The following is a 17,802-nucleotide window of genomic DNA, read 5'->3' on the forward strand; positions in this document are numbered from 1 at the left end:
CTATGTCCTCTTGTCCTGCTGCTAGCAGCGTGGGATAGGAGACGGATCAAGCACCAAAGAACGTATTTTTTAAGAAGATATTTACATATTCCGCACCTCGCAGCCTCTCTGACCTCGGGCTGCCCCGGCGGCCCCGGCGCTGCAGTTCCCCCTCCCGCCCGCCAGACGGCGCTGCCCGGCGGGGCGGGCCGGGCGGTGCCGCTGCGGCGGCGGTTCCGGTTCCGTGCGGCCGCGGCCGTCGGTCGGTCCCGGCTGTCGGTCCGCAGTGTCTGTCTGTCTGTCCCGGCTGTTGCTCGGTCCGTCCCTGGGCCGGTGCTTGGCGGCGCCATGAACCGGCCGAAGGCGGCGGCCGTGCGGCGGCCCAGCGCCGTGCCCAAGCCCTCCGGTGAGTCCCGCGGGGCCGGCCGGGCGCTGTCCCTCACTGTCGCTGTCCCTCACTGTCGCTGTCCCTCACTCTCGCTCACTGTGTCGCTATGTCTCCCCTCGCAGCTCACCCGCCGCCCGGAGACTTCATCGCGCTGGGCTCCAAGGGGCAGAGCGGCGAGGGCAAGGCCGCCGTGACGCTGCTGAAGCCGGCGCCGCCCGGGCTGCCCTCGGAGCGCAAGCGGGACGCGGCCGCCGCCTTGGCGGGCCCGGCGGGGCTGCCCGGGCTCACCAAGCGCCCCAAGCTCTCCTCCACGCCGCCCCTCAGCGCCCTGGGACGCCTGGCAGAGGCGGCCGTGGCGGAGAAAAGAGCCATCTCGCCCTCCATCAAGGAGCCCTCTGTCATCCCCATCGAAGGTGAGGCCTCGCTGCGCTCCTGCTGTCGCACGGAAACCTCGGGGAAACTTCTCCTTGCTCTGGAGTCTCTTCCCAGGAGTCGTTCTGGAAGACCACACTGCAATTATGTTCTCTCCTCGAGGGTTTCCTTCTCTGGATATGGGGCTGAAGTCAAGGTTTTCTCTTCTGTTGGCATTGGGTTGCGTTCATTCTGATAGCTGTTAGTAGCCATATGTGAAATACTCCTTCGAGGAGATCTCAAAGTCTTGATTGTAGTATGTTAATCACATACTTCTTTAGCAAACTCTGGGTCTGGATGTTGCCTTTGAATTGTCATTCCGTTTCTGATATTGGATACATTTACCGAGGAGTGTGCTAGCATGGAAAAACAGTGAAGGGGCATTGTCAGTTGTGAAACAGAACTTTTAATGGCAATTGTGTAGGGAAAAGTTATTGCAGGGGCTAAAAGTGAGCTGGTCAGTGCTTTGCTGTCCCTTGTGACTGGTCCTGCAGCACCTCAGGGTGGTCATTTGGCATGAGGGTAAATGCTAATGCCTGTGTGTTGGTGGTTGCAGTTGTCCCCACGGTGCTGCTGGATGAGATTGAGGCAGCAGAGGCAGAAGGCAACGATGACCGTATTGAGGGGGTGCTGTGTGGAGCTGTGAAGCAGCTGAAGATGAACAGAGCCAAGCCTGACACGACTCTCTACCTGAGCCTCATGTACCTGGCAAAAATCAAACCCAACATATTTGCCACCGAAGGGGTTATCGAGGTGAGGATTCACAAAGTCACTGATGGATCATTCCTGCCAAACTGTGAGCAGAGTTGCACTTTCTCTCAGGCCAGAGCATGGTCTGCATGGCTTTGTAAATACCAGAGCTCTGTGGCAAGCTACTGCAATTTGTATTTCTCTTTCTGCACCTTCTCTGCATGCTTTCTCAATAGATGACTTGTTTATTATTTTGATTTTGTGGATGTTATTCCAGGCACTGTGCAGCCTGCTCCGAAGAGATGCCTCCATCAATTTCAAAGCCAAAGGGAATAGTCTTGTGTCTGTCTTGGCATGCAACCTTCTCATGGCAGCTTACGAAGAGGACGAGAACTGGCCAGAGATCTTTGTCAAGGTTGGTGAACTGAGGAGGCTTCTGCTGGACTGAGGCAGTGGTGGGCAGACTGGGTTGGGAAATGTGGATGTGTTGGAGTAGGAGAGCATCATAGGATTTATTACAGATGTAGGGAAGGGGATGGATGGCTAGTGTCCTCTTGTCCACTGTGGGAATGCAGCTGGAGGAGGCAGAAATTGGAGTCTGGGCCCATCCTTTTAAAGAAAAATCTCCATGGGTTTCTCGAATGTGGCCACCATTGCCTTTTGTTGCCTTAACCCTGCTCTTTTCAGACATATCTTTGAGAGTCTGTATTGATGTAAGTGTTGCAGAGATTCCTTGCTTTCTTTTTGGTGTGTAGGGATTAACTTAAAAAGGCTGGGCTGACCAGCTTGTATATTTTGATGGTATAAGTTGTTGCAAAATCTCTTTTGAGAAGGTGCCCAGTAGAGCTTGGGATGTGGTGGTGTATATTTTTGCTCTTGTATGATCATCTGGTCTGGTTTTCATCCATTCACTGGTTGTGCTAGTTTCTTACTCTGTATATTGGAAATTCATAAAAACTCACAAATACTCCTTTGATTAACCGCATGGAAATGGACTGTGCTCCCTGCTGCAGGTGTACATCGAGGACTCCCTTGGGGAGCGCATCTGGGTGGACAGCCCTCACTGCAAGACGTTTGTGGACAACATCCAGACAGCTTTTAACACCAAGATGCCTCCTAAGACCATGCTCTTGCATGGAGAAGTTGGACGTAGTGGAGGGGACCTTAGTGCTGGTAAGATGATGTTTGGGAACCAGGAACAAAGGTTCAGGGAGTGCATGGAGCCTGCAGTTCTTATTGGCTTGTGAGAATAGTTTGGTATTAGATGGAGTCATATAGACCAGGCTTTGAGTTTCCAGACATTGCTTTTCTTCTTTTGGGCCTCTCTCATGTGCAGGGGATGTTTGAGGGTGGTGAAAAATGGTCCTGTATGGGATGCAGTGTGAGAGGCTGTGGTGTGCTGAAAGGGATCCCTGAAAGAAGCTGAACAAGCCAGAGCACAAGTGATTGATCTCAAGAGAGAGGAGTTGTGTGCTGTGGCCAGTGATTGATCTCTAGGGAGAGGAGTTGTCTCATAGGGTGTACTGTGTCCTGGTCTCTCTTAGGGAGTAGCCCACACCCTTCCATGACAGAGGAGGAGGACAGCCAGAGTGAGCTGCTGATTGCAGAGGAGAAAATGAGCCCGGAGCAGGCAGGCCAGCTGATGCCCAGGTACAGTGCCTCTTCCTCTCCTGACACAGTTGTGTGCAGCTGTGTCTGTAGATGTGTCTGTGCTCACTCACCCTGCAGAGCTGTGGCAGGAAGCTCCTCTGTGCTCCTGTGGCATCTGCTGGGGGATGTTGATAAAGATAAAACTGGGGCCAAGAGAAAAGAGGATTTTCCTGGTTTGCAAGTCATACCACAAACAAGAGAGAGTGCTGATCTCTGGACTGGCTTTTGTGGAAATGAGTAAAGTTCAATTCATGTGGCCCAGGTATGAAGACCTTGCAGAGAGTGTGGAGGAATATGTGCTAGACATGCTCCGGGACCAGCTGAACCGGCGCCAGCCCATGGACAACGTCTCCAGGAACCTCCTGCGCCTGCTGACAGCCACCTGTGGCTACAAAGAGGTGCGCCAGATGGCTGTGCAGAGGCTGGAGATGTGGCTGCAGAACCCAAAGGTGAGGAGAGGAGCTGCTGGAGCACAGCCCTGGTCTGCAATCCAGCCAGGAGGGCTGCATGCTGTACTCCAGGTACCTTTCTGGTCTGTAATGGCGAGTGGCTGGAGTCTTTCTGCTCTTTCTCTGCAGTTGACCAAGCCAGCTCAGGACTTGCTGATGTCAGTGTGTATGAACTGTAACACCCACAGCTCAGAGGACATGGAAGTTATCTCCAACCTGATCAAAATTCGTCTCAAGCCAAAAGTCCTTCTCAACCACTACATGCTGTGTGTCAGGTGAGTGACTGGGTCTGTGACAGGAAGGGAAAGCACTGTGGGAGACATGCCCAGGGACTTGACAGTCTCAGTGTCTCTGCACAGTGGTTTTAAATATCAGCTTGGGGCACAGAGTGTCTTGTGCTTATTTAAATGAATTTCATTGTCCTAGAAATCTTTCAGTAGTCCTTTGATATTGTCCTTTGATATGTGCTGTTCCATCCTTTTCACTTTTTTGTGCTAAATACTTCAAGGAGAAATGAAAAGAATGTGTCCAGCTGCAATGAAGTGTCAGTTCAGGTATCCCTGGTCTTCCCTTGCAGGGAGCTGCTGAATGCACACAGGGATAACCTGGGCACCACCATTAAGTTTGTGATTTTCAATGAACTATCAAACGCAAGAAATCCCAACAACATGCAGATCCTGTATACTGTGCTTCAGCACAGCTCAGAGCAAGCTCCAAAGGTAGGTGCAGTGTCATGGATAACTGATGGTAACCCCAGAACCCCACCTGACAGATACAGTTGTTTTGAGGCCCAGATGAATCTTTTCACAGACAGCTGTCTGATCTGTATCGTACTATTTTGAAATTATATTATTATTCTTGCTCGGAATAAACAAAAATGGGCATTTTTAACTCCCACATTCTGGGTAATAATGCAGTTTCATGAGAGAAACATTATTACAGCTCCCCAGGGGTGTGAAGGACAGGGTACCTCCAGCATGGTTCCCTTGTGTCTCTTCATTTTGTGGATGCAGACCCATTCCAGTGCACTGAACGTTTTCTCTCTGTGTGGCCCCAGTACCTGGCAATGGTGTTCCAGGACCTATTGACCACCAAGGACGATTACCTGCGAGCTTCACGGGCTCTGCTGAGGGAGATCATCAAGCAGACAAAGCATGAGATCAACTTCCAGGCCTTCTGCCTGGGTCTCATGCAGGAAAGGAAGGAGGCCCTGTATGCAGAGATGGAATTCAAGGTACCATTCCCCACCCTTGTGCTGCTGGGTGTGCCAATGATGCCCTGAGCTCTTCTGTGTCTGCTTTCCTGGCCATTCTTCCTTTTGCTCTTTGGTGTCTGAGTGAGTCACTATTTGTGTGTCTCATAGCAGCACTCCCATATCTCAGTTCCAAACATCCACGTTCATAATTTTTGATGACAAAACACTTCCAGAAGGCAGCTCTGGCTGTTGCTATTCAACTCTTTTTTTCCTCTTTTCTATTTTAAGGAGCGGTTTGTCATCCACATAACCGACCTGCTAGCTGTCTCCATGATGCTTGGTATCACAGCCCAGGTGAAGGAGGCTGGAATTGCTTGGGACAAAGGAGAGAAAAAGAGTAAGCAGAAGAACCTAGGTTCTCTCTGAGGATGAGCATTTTAGTGGATATCTGTCCCTGGTGTTGGGAGAAGCTAGGGTTGGGAGCCTGCTGTCATCCTGGGGCTGACAGAGATTGGGGATGTGGCATTTACATGGCCAGGTGCTTCTTGTATCTATGGAAGCAGTGGCTGAGAGGCTGGGGAGAGGGAGCTGTGGGTGGAGGGGCCTCAGGCCTGAAGGGGCAGCTGTAAGGATTAAGGGGCTGGGAAGACAGGCCTTTGGTGTGGCACTGACATGACTGCCCATGTGCCTTCTTCTCACAAAATGAATCCATCTGTGCTTTGTGCTGGGGATTTTGCTGCAGCAGGTTGTCAGAAAGCAAAGAACATGTTCTGCCAGAGCTGGGGGACTCAAGTCTTTCTCATACACTCCTCGGGTTTCCCTTCTCTAGTGGAAGGTGTCCCTGCCCGTGGTGCAGGAATTGAAACAAAATGATTTTCAAGGTTCCTTCCAACTCAAACCATTCTGTGATTCTATGATTTACTGTTGATGCCTCAGAGTACTGGTTACTCTCTTGAAACCACCACACTTCTGATGAGGCCCATGTGTGTATTTTGTGTCCTGACTGTTTTTCAGACCTGGAAGTGCTGCGCTCTTTCCAGAACCAGATTGCTGCTATCCAGCGAGATGCTGTCTGGTGGCTGCATACAGTTGTTCCATCTATCAGCAAACTGGCTCCAAAGGACTATGTGCACTGGTGAGAGTCAGCCTGGTCATGTCTGTGCATAACCAGTCCCTTCCCCAACACTGATATATTATGAAAAACCAGGTATACACCAGGGTTTGGTTAGATTTCTCTCCCATTTTCAGACAGTGAGTAGAAACAGTTATAGCAGGGACTGTCTCCCTCTCTGAAACTTCTTCAGATCCATTCAGAAATATATGATAATGGAAAATATTTCTGATTTATATGATAATGGAAAATATTTCTGATTTAGATTATTTGGGTCCACTCAGTAGGGGATTTTAGCTATCTGACCAAACAAATTCCCTGTGGCCTCCTTGTTGTTTTTTTGTTTGACATCGTTTTTAAGGCTCTGTGGCTGAGGGCTCCACAGATAGTTCTGTCTTCTGGAGAACAGATGATATCCTGGGGTCTTGACACAAGGCATTACTGAGACAGTTCAAGCCAGAATTAATAGTAAGCTAGACAGGTTACTGAAAGTATAAAAGCCCAGAGCCCATGTTGGTTGCATAGTCCTCTCTGTTCTGAATCATGTTGTTGCTGTTGCTAGACTCGTTTATCTGACGGGGCTCCTTCATGTGCAGGTTGGGAAGCTTTAGCAGGATTTGAGGGAGACTGGACTGTTGTATGTGTTCTTAAGCCTCACAGATGGTGTTTACTGTCCTCTTCATCTCTACAGCCTCCACAAGGTGCTCTTCACAGAGCAGCCAGAAACCTACTACAAATGGGACAACTGGCCCCCCGAGAGTGACCGCAAGTGAGTGCGTGCCCCTCCCGGGGTGGGTGCAAGGGGAGCTGCTCTAGCTGGAGGCAGAGGAATGGGTGATTTCTGGTGATCCTTATATAGCTCTGTGTTGGAAAGGCTTGGAACTGTGCTCAGATTTTCTTCATCTGTTACGCTGCCATAAAACTGGGGGGTGTTGTTCCACTCTCCATCTGTTCCTCTTCCTCCTTCGTTCCTGTTCCCTGTGCCAAGCTGTTCTGTATCTTGACACTGTAGTTGTAAGGAGAGCAGCCCCACAGTGTGTGGGTAACTGGGGTAAGGTTAGGGAGCTCAGACTCAAGGAGGCTGAAGCATAGAGGTACAAGGAATTTCAAGTGATACTCAGATAATAATTTGTTTCAAATAGTTGCATTTGGAGCTGGAGATCAGGGAAAGAAGCTGTGATGTATCTTCTGCTCAGATACGTTGTAAGGTCTGTGGAGGGTTCCAGGAGGCTGCTGTGTGTGGTGTGAGATGTCTGTTGTCTCCTGCAGCTTCTTCCTTCGGCTGTGCTCGGAGGTGCCCATCCTGGAGGACACGCTGATGCGCATCCTGGTGATCGGGCTGTCGCGGGACCTGCCCCTGGGCCCCGCCGATGCCATGGAGCTCGCCGACCACTTGGTGAAGAGGGCTGCAGCTGTGCAAGCAGATGGTGAGGGTGCACAAGCTCCCACCAGCAAGAGCTGGCTTCTGTCTCCACGTCCTCCTATTGCCACCCAGGGCTGAGACAGCTCCTACCACCTACCAAAGTGCCTTTGCATCACTTAAAGCATATTTTAGTCGTGATGGCTAAACATTTGGCTCAAAGCCAGCTGTGCTGCTGCTGCTTTCTCACTAGAGGAGCTTCTTATTTTTTCTTACTGTTTCTCTCTGTTACTAATTTTGTATCATGAAGTGTTTGGGAAATTATTGGTTGTGTGGAGAATGAAGGAATGTGAACAACCACCCAGAGTTTTGAGTCAGCGTTTTTAAATTCAATTTAGTCCTTTGTACGTACTGTAAAATGAAATTTGTAGGCTATGCAAAAATGGAAGGATTGGAAGTTAAATTAATTAACCAATTGTGTGCTCTTCCCAAGTCCATTATTGGGACACTTACAAAATAGCAGTTACAAAAGCAATCTTTACTCTTACTCCTTTTATGAATTCATTTAGCATTTGTCTAAATTCCTGCATTGCTGATAAATACATCCATTCAGCTGAACTGTGTGTGTTTGTGGCAAAATTGAGGGTGTTGTCAGAGTTTGATTTTAAAGCATCTTACATGCTCTTAGTGCTGACTGCTTAATGGCAAGAGTGCTTGTGGAAGGATCTAGGCTTTCCTTGCTTTGTTGCTGTTCAGTATCTCTCAAAATGTGTCCAGCCTCTCATATGGGATTTTAAATCCTGCACCATTTCATACGCTGGAAGACACAGAGTGAATCTGAAAACTTGCAACAAAGTTGAAATGCATTTTTAGTTCCTCCAAGCCCCAGAAGTTCTGAGCAGATTTGTTGCTTACCTGAAGGAGTGTATCCAAGTTCTGAAAAAGTTACAAGTATCATATTGGATGCATTTGGGAAAAAAGTACCCTTAAGAATTTAAACCAGATTGCTGCTGAAAAGCTCCATATCCTTATATATTGACTTATAGGATTTTTTGTGTTGTTGCTCTTTAAATGTTGATTTTTAGTTTTTGTAATATCACAAGAGCAAGCCCACAATAACACAGTTGCTTGAAGTAAAATTATTTTTACACTGTGCTGCTTTTCTTGAAGGACTTTCAGGCAGGTAGACAGGTCAATAACTTGTTCAGTCTTTTCTTCTCCTCCAGATGTTGAGGTCCTGAGGGTAGAAAGAATCCAGCTGATCGATGCAGTCTTAAATCTGTGCACTTATCACCATCCAGAGAATATCCAGCTACCTCCAGGGTAAGACTTATCTCATAGATAATCTTGCTGTGATCTAGCTCACTTTCACCTTGTGACTAACATTTCCAGCACACAGATTTTAAGATGCTTTTCTGTATTAAATTTTTGATAATAATAATAATTACAAAAATTTTATAATAATAATAACAAAATGACAAGGATTTTCAGGGTCATGTTCAGGTGGGTATTTCTCTAGAGCAATCAAGAGCTGAGTCATGGAATATACTTTGGTATGCAAGCACTCACTTTTCTGCCCTAGAAATCTTTAGCTGAATCCTGCTTTCCCTCTTGAAAGGATTTTTGTGTGTGTGTGTGTGTCTCTTTGTTGGGAAAAGGACTGAACTGGCATGACTGAATCTAAACAGTGCATGATGAAGGAGAAAAGCAGACTTGGGATGAGCTAAGGAACCAAACTTGACCACTTATCTCTGTTGGTGGCTTTTGCAGGTACCAGCCTCCAAATCTAGCTATTTCTACTCTCTACTGGAAAGCCTGGCCTCTCCTGCTAGTAGTGGCTGCATTCAATCCTGAAAATATTGGTGAGTTTGGACATTTCTCAGGATGCCAGTTGTGCTGCAAAATTTGGCCAAGGGGTTTTCTGCAGAAGTCTGGTTGCTTGTGTGCAAGGCCTGTGCTGGGTTGGTGAGGTAACTGCACTTAAATAACTGTGTATCCCCTGTGGGTGAAAAATGTGTGCAGGTGGGGTTTGGACCAGCATGTGGCTGGAGTTGCCTTGTTTGTGCTCTAAGTGTTATGAGCTGTTCTCAAGTGAGCTCATGTTTCCCCACCTTGCAATGTGTTAGAGTATATTTAAAGGCTCTATTTTTTTTCCTTGTATTCCTTATTGTTCTTCTCTGCTGCAGGTCTGGCTGCATGGGAGGAATACCCTTCTCTAAAGATGCTCATGGAAATGGTCATGACCAAGTTAGTATGGTTAAATCCCTATGTATGTCAAAGAGACCACTGAAAACACACATTTCTGAATTCAGTTTGTGCCATGCAACTCCTTCCTTTCCAGTGGGACTTGTGTAAAATAAACTGGCATCAACACTGTAGTTGGAGTGGGAAAAGTGCTTTCCCTTGACAAGAACATTATAAGCAAGGGAGTAAAGCTGAGAAGAAGGGGAGGGGGGATGACTGCTGTGCCTTGCTGAGAAGGTCTCAGTCTCCAAGCTCCACTGAGAAACTACTTGGTTTTTTCTACATTGTCTATCAGAGCTGAAGTCCTGTGTTCTTTCTGACTGTGGTTCATGAATTTTGAATAGAACAAGATAACCATTTCCTTTTCTAAACTTTTTTTCTCAGTAATTATTCCTATCCTCAATGTACCTTGACGGATGAGGAGACACGCACAGAGATGATTAATCGTGAACTTCAAATCTCCCAGAGAGAAAAACAGGAGATTCTTGCATTTGAGGGTCATCTGGCAGCTGCATCCACAAAACAAACAATTACAGAAAGCAGCAGCCTCTTGCTGTCCCAGCTGACAAGTCTGGACCCTCAGTAAGTAGCCTTCTGCATTCTAGTACCATTATGAAATCCTAGTTAACAGCACTAGTCAGGAAACCCTGCTCCTCCACAGGCTGGTTGGTGTGGGGAAGAAAAACCCTGTGGTGTGGTAGCCCATGGGATCACATAATCATAGAATGGTTTTGGTTGGAAGATCATCTGGTTCCAACCTGCCTGCCACCTTCCTATAAACCCCTCATGCACTACAGAACTGACTGATCCTCCTCACATCAGAGTGAAGGTCTGCCAGCCTGTAACTTGCTGTTTCTGTGGCAGGGGCCCCCCTCGCAGACCTCCACCACATGTCCTGGAGCAGGTGAAAAGCCTGAACCAGTCTCTTCGCTTGGGCCACCTTCTGTGTCGCAGTCGCCATCCTGACTTTCTTCTCAACATCATCCAAAGACAGGTGGGCTGTGGTGGGACTGGATCCCTTGTCTCTGAAACTTGAACAGAGTGAGGGCAAAAGGAAGCTGAGTGAGATTCAGGGGAAGGTGGTTTGCTGCTCAGGAATTAAATGATCAGTGTGCTGTATCTGTGTTCTGCTAACCTTGTTACTCTCATCCTTCCCAGGCCTCATCACAGTCAATGCCATGGCTGGCAGACCTGGTTCAGTCCAGTGAGGGCTCCTTGGATGTCCTGCCTGTGCAGTGTCTTTGTGAGTTCCTGCTTCATGATGCTGCTGATGAATCGACCTCAGGTGAAGAAGAAGAGGAGGGTGAGAGCAAGGACCAGCGTGCCAAGAAACGCCAGGTGAGCATTCTCTTGGGGATCACTTCTGTTACCTACTTTCTGTGCATCCCGGATTTGATTTCACTGGACAGACCAACTTATCACTCCACAGAGACAACAGAAACAAAGGCAGTTGCTTGGACGTTTGCAAGACTTGCTGTTGGGACCCAAAGCAGATGAACAGACAACCTGTGAGGTGCTTGACTACTTCCTGCGGCGCCTGAGCTCCTCCCAGGTGGCTTCTAGGGTCCTGGCCATGAAGGTGAGCAGAATGGAAATCATCTTGACTAGGGTCTGTCTAAAGCCCAGGGCAGAGCCCTAGGTTATCTTGATTCCAGAGCCAGCACGGTGAAGCTGTTCCATGTCATCCTCCTTCAGTGACTTGTCTCAATCTCCAAATCCCATCAAATACACTTCTGCTCCCTGCTGCTCAGAAGTTATTGTTCAACAGCTAAGTTGTACTGAAGATAGAGCTGGATTTTACTATGTTTCCTGTGGAGTTCAGGTGTAGGCTCAGGAGATTGTGTGCCATGTGGAGTAATTGGCAGAGGCTGTTGTCTGTGAGTGAGTGCCTGGTGCTCTGGAGCATAGACAAGGCAAAGAGAATTGCAGGAAGCCTCACAAAGATCATGCTCAGACTGAAACTTCAAGCAGGGTATCTGTCAAGAAAACACATTATATGAGATGAAACCTGTTGTGTGCTGCATTTGGATTGTTCTGTGGTGTTTGAAGCATGTTTCTGTTACATTCACTAGTATGAACCTAGCAGTCCAGCTGTGGCTTCATATGCAACAGCTGTATGTGTGTGACTTGTGCAGGGCCTGTCCTTGGTGCTGTCAGAAGGAGGAATGCGGGATGGGGAGGAGAAGGATCACCCCATGGAAGAAGACTCTGGTGATTCTGAGCTGCTGCAGGGATATCAGTGGCTGCTGAGAGACCTCCCGAGGCTGCCACTGTTTGACAGTGTGAGAGCCACGACAGCTCTGGCCTTGCAGCAGGTGGGTGCAAGCAGCTGAAGGGAGGAGTGTCAGGCTTGCTCTTTTTCTACTAGTGCTGAAACAGATCTAAACAAACTGGATCTGGCTGTGATATTGGCATGTTTATGTGCTTGCAGAAGGTTTTTGCTTATGCTGGTGCTTGTTTTCATTAAATCCTGATTTCTTATGAAAGGAATTCTCATTCTAGGCCATCCACATGGAGACAGATCCCCAGACCATCAGTGCTTACCTGGTGTACCTCTCCCAGCATGCCCCAGTGGAGGAGCAGGGACAGCACAATGACCTTGCTCTGGTGAGAGGAGGGATTGTGTGGGGGACATATGGCATGTTCCAGGAGAGTGGTAGGCATGGGACTTGCTGACCACCAGGATGAGTTTTGGGGAGTGTGTTACTCCAATAACTGCATGTTTGTGTCTGTGCATGGGTTGAAGGGCAAACCTTTGTCTTTGGTTTATACAATGAAATAGTAATCAGAGCAATAACCTCTGGTGCAGCAGCCCATCAGCTGGAATGGGGAATGCAAGAGTGGATAGTGGTTTGATGGAAATCCCACCACCTGGCAGTGTTTCATAAATAAGCAGGTGCTCAACCTGCAGTCATATGTGTTTGGGGAGAGAATGGGAAGTCAGGAACTTCAATGGTGGGATATGTACTCCCCTATAACCAAAACTAGATTTCTGGGTCGATTTGTTTCTGTGAGCTTTTTTCTTTTTAGAAAAGCTTTTGGTGATTTTTTTTAACAATGATTTTTTTTCTTTTTTCTCCCTGGGTACTTTTTTTGTTGCTTTTAAGACTCATGTGGTGATAGTGCCTCTGTTTGGATACACAGAGGAGGTTGAATGATAAGTGTCAGGAGATCTTTTTCTTCAGAGTAAAGCTATGTAAAGGCTGATTTTGTAATGGGGTGCATCAGAATGCATCTGTGCTCTACTGGGGCATGCAAAGATGCATGCAAAGCACCAGCCTTTTCCCTCCTGTATCAGTTCCTGACTCCACAGGGTGATCTCCAGAGTGGTGTGTACGGGGCTGATGATGGGAATGGAGAACCTGAGGCAGTGAAACAGTGGGACCTGGCTGTGCTTTGCAGTAAACACCTCCTGGATGTTTTCTCCCTGCAGGACGTTGCCCGACTGATCGTGGAGCGCTCCACCATCATGTCCCACCTGTTCTCCAAGCTGTCCTACAGTGCTGAGTCAGATGCAGTGCTCGTGGCTCTGCTCTCCATCTTCTCGCGCTACATCAAGCGCATGCGGCAGAGCAAGGAGGGTGAGGAGGTGTACAGCTGGGTGAGTGCCTCCTGCCTTGCCCCAGCAGCTCACAGGCACTGGGCAAGTTAACAGAACAGAAGCTCTTAATGGGTTACTCAATTTGGATAAATCAAGTCCAGCTCAAAAATTCCCTGATCTGAAAATAATTGGATTGTGATGTAGTATCAGAGCCAAGCCTGTGTGTTTGTAAAAAGCCTTTTTTACTTTTTCCCAAGTATCTTTTGTGGCCACTGTTGGAGATGTTGTCCTTTCTCTCCCCAATTTGCTCATCCTGTCTTATCCTGCTTTTTTCCAGTCAGAGTCCCAGGATCAGGTGTTCCTTCGTTGGACTAGTGGGGAAACAGCCACCATGCACATCCTTGTGGTCCATGCCATGGTTATTCTCCTGACACTGGGGCCACCTCAAGGTCAGTGAAGTATGCTCAGATTTTTTTGAGGGGTAATGGTCAATGCAGGATGGCTTTTCTCTATCTGCTGTCTCCTAACAAGTCAGACTAGTGTTAATCCTATTCACAGGCTTGACCCTTGCACTACATGTTTGTAGCTGTAAGATTTATCAGAATATTGCTGTAAAGAGTGAAAGATTTTCAGGCTTATTTATTTCTCTTTTTGCTTTCTGCAGGCAGCAGGAAATGCCAAAATAATGGTGTGTGTTCTGGTGTATTGACAGAGAAGGGCAGGGCATTCTAGGTGCTTGTGAACATGGGAAATAATTTTTTATCCACTCTTAAGCAGGGGATGGTGATTTTTACACCTTACTGGATATATGGTTCCCTGAGAAAAAGCCCCTCCCTACTGCTTTCCTGGTTGACACCTCTGAGGAGGCCCTGCTGCTCCCGGACTGGCTGAAGCTGCGCATGATCCGCTCCGAGGTCCCACGGCTCGTGGATGCAGGTGAGCCTGTGCTGTGTCTGTTGGTGTTTCAAAGCCTGCTGAAAGGAAAAGGAGAGGCTTCCTTGCTCAAGTGTGCCCAGCCATCCTATTTGGATGCCTTTGGATGTAGCCATGTTACTTTTAAAGTAGGGAGTGAGTCTGAATGGATATTCCCCTTTCTGTGTATTTTAAAGGAATGGGAGACTGAATTGAGGTCCCATCTCTTTTACAACAATTCAATTCAAGCTATGCAATCACCAGACAATAGGCACAGCGCTGTGGAAAGCCGTGCCTAAAGGATGTAAAAGCTAAACCTCTGGTTATTCTGGTCCTCATACCACTCATCAGTGCTCTCTTTCTTCTTGGTATTCAGAGCTTTCATCCCATTTTACTAATTAAATGACAGCTGTCTATAGCCAGTGATTGAATTATTCAATAATTCCTGCCTGCAGCCATCAAGAGATAGGGTGGAAGTTATTTTTTAATACGAATGATTGCATTACTGAAGTTCTAATAAAATTAAACAGAAGATCAGATTAGCCAGTGAGTGAATTAACTGGAAGATGCAATAAGGCAGCAATGATTTGCAGAGGAAAGAAAATATAGTAGGCAGCTGTCAGACTTCTGGCTTTAGGCTCTCTGCAGCTCTGTCATTAATGTGTCACTGTTGGTCCAGACAAAAGCATAAAGATCAGGTAATAAAGATGACCTTCCATGGACAGTTCAGAGATCTGAGGACTCAGTGTTTGTCTATTGCAGCCCTGCAGGACCTGGAGCCACAGCAGCTGCTTCTCTTTGTTCAGTCCTTTGGAATCCCAGTTTCCAGCATGAGCAAACTTCTGCAGTACCTGGATCAGGCAGTATCTCATGACCCACAGACGCTGGAGCAGAACATCATGGACAAAAGTAAGAGCTGCAGAGGAGGCTGACTAGGCATTTAACTTTTTCTTGAACTGTTTCCATGAGTATCTCCTGTGACTTCCTTGGAAAAATCCAAGCTAGTTCAGCAAACTTTGTGCACAGGCTGCTTTGGCAGCTTGTTGTCGCTGTAGACACCTGGGTGGCCTTTGGCTGTATTTCCCAGATAGAGGAGGATTTTTTTGTATTGGAATGTACAGAGTCAGAAAGTACTTTGGAAGGTACTTTGTAAAAGAAACAAAGCTTTCAAGGCATCATGTTTACAAAGTCTGTGGGAACAGCAGATTCTCTTGTCTGTGGGGGCTGTACAGACAGCCAATTCTGTCCTGCTTTAATGAAGAGGGCAAGATGATAATGTGCTCTTATTTCCTCCTTTTCTTCAGACTACATGGCTCATCTTGTGGAGGTTCAACATGAGAGAGGAGCAACAGGAGGCCAGACTTTCCACTCTCTGCTTACTGCCTCCTTACCAGCCCGCCGAGGTACTGCCCAGGATAGCCTAAATGTCAAAGTCATCTTCCAAACTTCCCTCCTTTGTTGCTGTTGAGAGGAACAGGGAGAGATGTCTTAAAAAGCAGGCGTGTTGTGATAAACCAGCAAGCTACAGTTAGACACCAGTCCTTTGCTAGAGTTTTTTTGCTTCTGGCAAAGAGAGAAATTCCAGTATTTTTGGAGTTTATTACAGTGAGTTTTTCTGAGTCATATGGAAAAGTAGGTCTTGCTTGGAATTAAGTGAGAAGCTGCTGAATTCCTCAGTAGTTAGAGACTGTAAAGCTGAAGGTGATCTAGTGTTGGGGCTCCAGATGCTATCTACCATAACAGCATTTTCCTTTCTTTCCTTTTGTTGCTCTTGCAGACAGCGCTGAGACTGCAAGGTCAAAATCCAGTCCTGAAAACTCTCAAAATCAGAGTCGGATCCGGGCCTTGAGCCAGGTCCGTGTGCTGGGCCCAGAAGATGATCTGGCAGGCATCTTGCTGCAGGTACTGTCATAACCTCCAGCTGAGTAGCTGCTTCCCTGCAGCAGCTTTACAAAATCCATTTCTCTCAGACTTGCATCTTGTGTCTCCTTATCCTGCAGTGTTTGCAGGCAATAAATATGAAAGCCTTGATGCAATGAGGGTGTGCCATTACAGCCTGGTGGAGTTGATACTGGCAGGAATTTTCTCTTGTAGTTGGAATGTGATGTGGCTTTTGATCATGCCTGGTATTGTCAGTACCTACTAGCATGTTGCTGTCTCTGCACCTTGTTTGTTCTGTGCATAGTGCCTTTCCTCTCAGCAGTGGATGCAGGATTTGTGAAATGCTCACAGGGCCCTGGCAGCAAAGCTGTGTGCAAACAGCATTTGTACTCTGGCTTGTCTGCTTTCAGAGCTTCCCTCCCTCCATTGACTCCAGAAGGAGCCTACAGGGAATTAATTGGCCAAGTCGGTTGTTGGTGTTTGGGTAGTAGGATTCCCCTGCAGTGTCAGTGTGGATAATCGTGTTGGGATTGCAGAGATGCTGCTTATGTTCATGTGCCAGGCACTAGAGTATAGAAAAGCTGTATCAGAAGGTTCCCGTTAGCCTACACTCAGTATAGCTGTAAAGGTAAATCACTCCTCAGCCTCGGGGTGTTCATGGTACAGCAATCCTTTCATTGTCAGTCATAAATGTACTCCCTGTTGTATCTCCCCAGCTTTTCCCACTGACCCCGGACCCGCGGTGGCAGAACTCCAGCCTGCGGCCGCTGGCCCTGGCACTGCAGCAGTCACTGGGGCAGGAGCTGGCCCACATCCGCCAAGGGGCCGTGCCAGAGAGTGGGGTCACAGCCAGCGGGGTCACAGCCAGCGGGGTCACAGCCAGCGGGGTCACGGCCAGCGGGGTCACGGCCAGCGGGGTCACGGCCAGCGGGGTCACAGCCAGCGGGGTGACGGCGCAGCTGCTGCAGGCTGTGGCTGCACTGCTCAACTCCACGCACGGCGGCGCCCTGGTCATGGCCATGCACCGCCACCACTTCATCTCCTGCCCGCTCATGCGCCAGCTCTACCAGTACCACGTGAGTGCCTCGGGAGCGTTTCATTCAGAGGGGTGAGGGAGACACAGGGAATCTGTTTGGGAGCATTTCATAAAGAGGGGTGAGGGAGAAATGGGAAATCTGCAGGGCATGTGCTCTGCTGTGTGCACACTTCGTAATGCTCAGCTCAGGTTGCCTGGTCATGGGTATCTGGACGCAGGCTAGCCACATTAGCCTGGCACTGCTGAGATTACCTGCAGAGTTGGTGCACCTTACCCAGCCCAGTAACTGTTTTTTGGATTTACAGCTGTAGGTCTCTGCTGGTTTTGGGATCTGTAGTCTGTACTGTTCTGGGCATGTCTTGCAAGCTAGGGCATTTGCAGACAGTCTGAGAGCTGAAGTATAATTCATAGAGTCATAAAATGGTTTGGGTTGGAAGGGACCTTAAAGATCACCTAGCTCCAATTCTCCTGCCATGGGCAGGGGCACCTTTCACTAGACTGGGTTGCTCCAAGCCCATCCTACCTGGCTTTGAACACTTCCAGGGATGGGAAGTCCAGAACCTCTGGGCAACCTCTGCCAATGCCTCACCAGCCTAACTGTAAAGAATTTCTTCCCAGCGCGCCATGCCACAGGACACTGCCTTCTCCTCGCTCTTCTTTAAAGTGCTCATGCAGATGCTGCAGTGGCTGGAGAACCCTGCTGTGGAAGATGGTCCCCTGCGAGCTCAGCTGAAGGCCTTTGCTGTGCAATACTCCTCAAGGCACAGGATCAGTGATGGTACTGGCACTGGGCAGCTTATGGGACTCAGAGGGGACGAAGTGGGGCAAGAAAGAGACAAAACTGCACCTGGAGCAGGAAGTGTCACAGGTAGCCTTTTAGACAGGTGTCATAAGGAGATACAAAAGTAGCACATTGCACTGCAGATGCTCTTTCAGGCTGTGAACCATGCCTTAG

The 17,802-nt window shown here is 48.2% G+C and overlaps 1 protein-coding gene across 2 annotated transcripts in view; it reads left to right on the forward strand.

Moving 5' to 3' along the window:
• The first annotated feature begins 214 nt into the window (after positions 1 to 214).
• INTS1 (integrator complex subunit 1) overlaps positions 215 to 17,802 on the forward strand; it is a 28,077-nt gene continuing 10,489 nt past the window's right edge. Inside the window, exons 1-31 of one of the 2 annotated variants that reach the window (XM_030958248.1) lie at positions 215 to 385; positions 490 to 780; positions 1,335 to 1,531; positions 1,746 to 1,883; positions 2,482 to 2,641; positions 3,013 to 3,118; positions 3,381 to 3,567; positions 3,697 to 3,842; positions 4,145 to 4,286; positions 4,625 to 4,801; positions 5,051 to 5,159; positions 5,777 to 5,897; positions 6,565 to 6,642; positions 7,143 to 7,300; positions 8,460 to 8,556; positions 9,004 to 9,095; positions 9,420 to 9,480; positions 9,862 to 10,059; positions 10,342 to 10,471; positions 10,636 to 10,815; positions 10,907 to 11,056; positions 11,613 to 11,792; positions 11,980 to 12,084; positions 12,911 to 13,078; positions 13,356 to 13,467; positions 13,793 to 13,954; positions 14,693 to 14,839; positions 15,235 to 15,333; positions 15,708 to 15,832; positions 16,528 to 16,887; positions 17,466 to 17,625. In XM_030958248.1, coding sequence (XP_030814108.1) covers positions 328 to 385; positions 490 to 780; positions 1,335 to 1,531; positions 1,746 to 1,883; positions 2,482 to 2,641; positions 3,013 to 3,118; positions 3,381 to 3,567; positions 3,697 to 3,842; positions 4,145 to 4,286; positions 4,625 to 4,801; positions 5,051 to 5,159; positions 5,777 to 5,897; positions 6,565 to 6,642; positions 7,143 to 7,300; positions 8,460 to 8,556; positions 9,004 to 9,095; positions 9,420 to 9,480; positions 9,862 to 10,059; positions 10,342 to 10,471; positions 10,636 to 10,815; positions 10,907 to 11,056; positions 11,613 to 11,792; positions 11,980 to 12,084; positions 12,911 to 13,078; positions 13,356 to 13,467; positions 13,793 to 13,954; positions 14,693 to 14,839; positions 15,235 to 15,333; positions 15,708 to 15,832; positions 16,528 to 16,887; positions 17,466 to 17,625 — 4,594 coding nt within the window. In that variant the 5' untranslated portion in view covers positions 215 to 327. The remainder of the gene's footprint in view (positions 386 to 489; positions 781 to 1,334; positions 1,532 to 1,745; positions 1,884 to 2,481; positions 2,642 to 3,012; positions 3,119 to 3,380; positions 3,568 to 3,696; positions 3,843 to 4,144; positions 4,287 to 4,624; positions 4,802 to 5,050; positions 5,160 to 5,776; positions 5,898 to 6,564; positions 6,643 to 7,142; positions 7,301 to 8,459; positions 8,557 to 9,003; positions 9,096 to 9,419; positions 9,481 to 9,861; positions 10,060 to 10,341; positions 10,472 to 10,635; positions 10,816 to 10,906; positions 11,057 to 11,612; positions 11,793 to 11,979; positions 12,085 to 12,910; positions 13,079 to 13,355; positions 13,468 to 13,792; positions 13,955 to 14,692; positions 14,840 to 15,234; positions 15,334 to 15,707; positions 15,833 to 16,527; positions 16,888 to 17,465; positions 17,626 to 17,802) is intronic. The other variant, XM_030958249.1, reaches the window with a different exon arrangement.

The sequence above is a fragment of the Camarhynchus parvulus genome, chromosome 14, assembly GCF_901933205.1.
Source record: "Camarhynchus parvulus chromosome 14, STF_HiC, whole genome shotgun sequence".
NCBI lineage: Eukaryota > Metazoa > Chordata > Aves > Passeriformes > Thraupidae > Camarhynchus > Camarhynchus parvulus.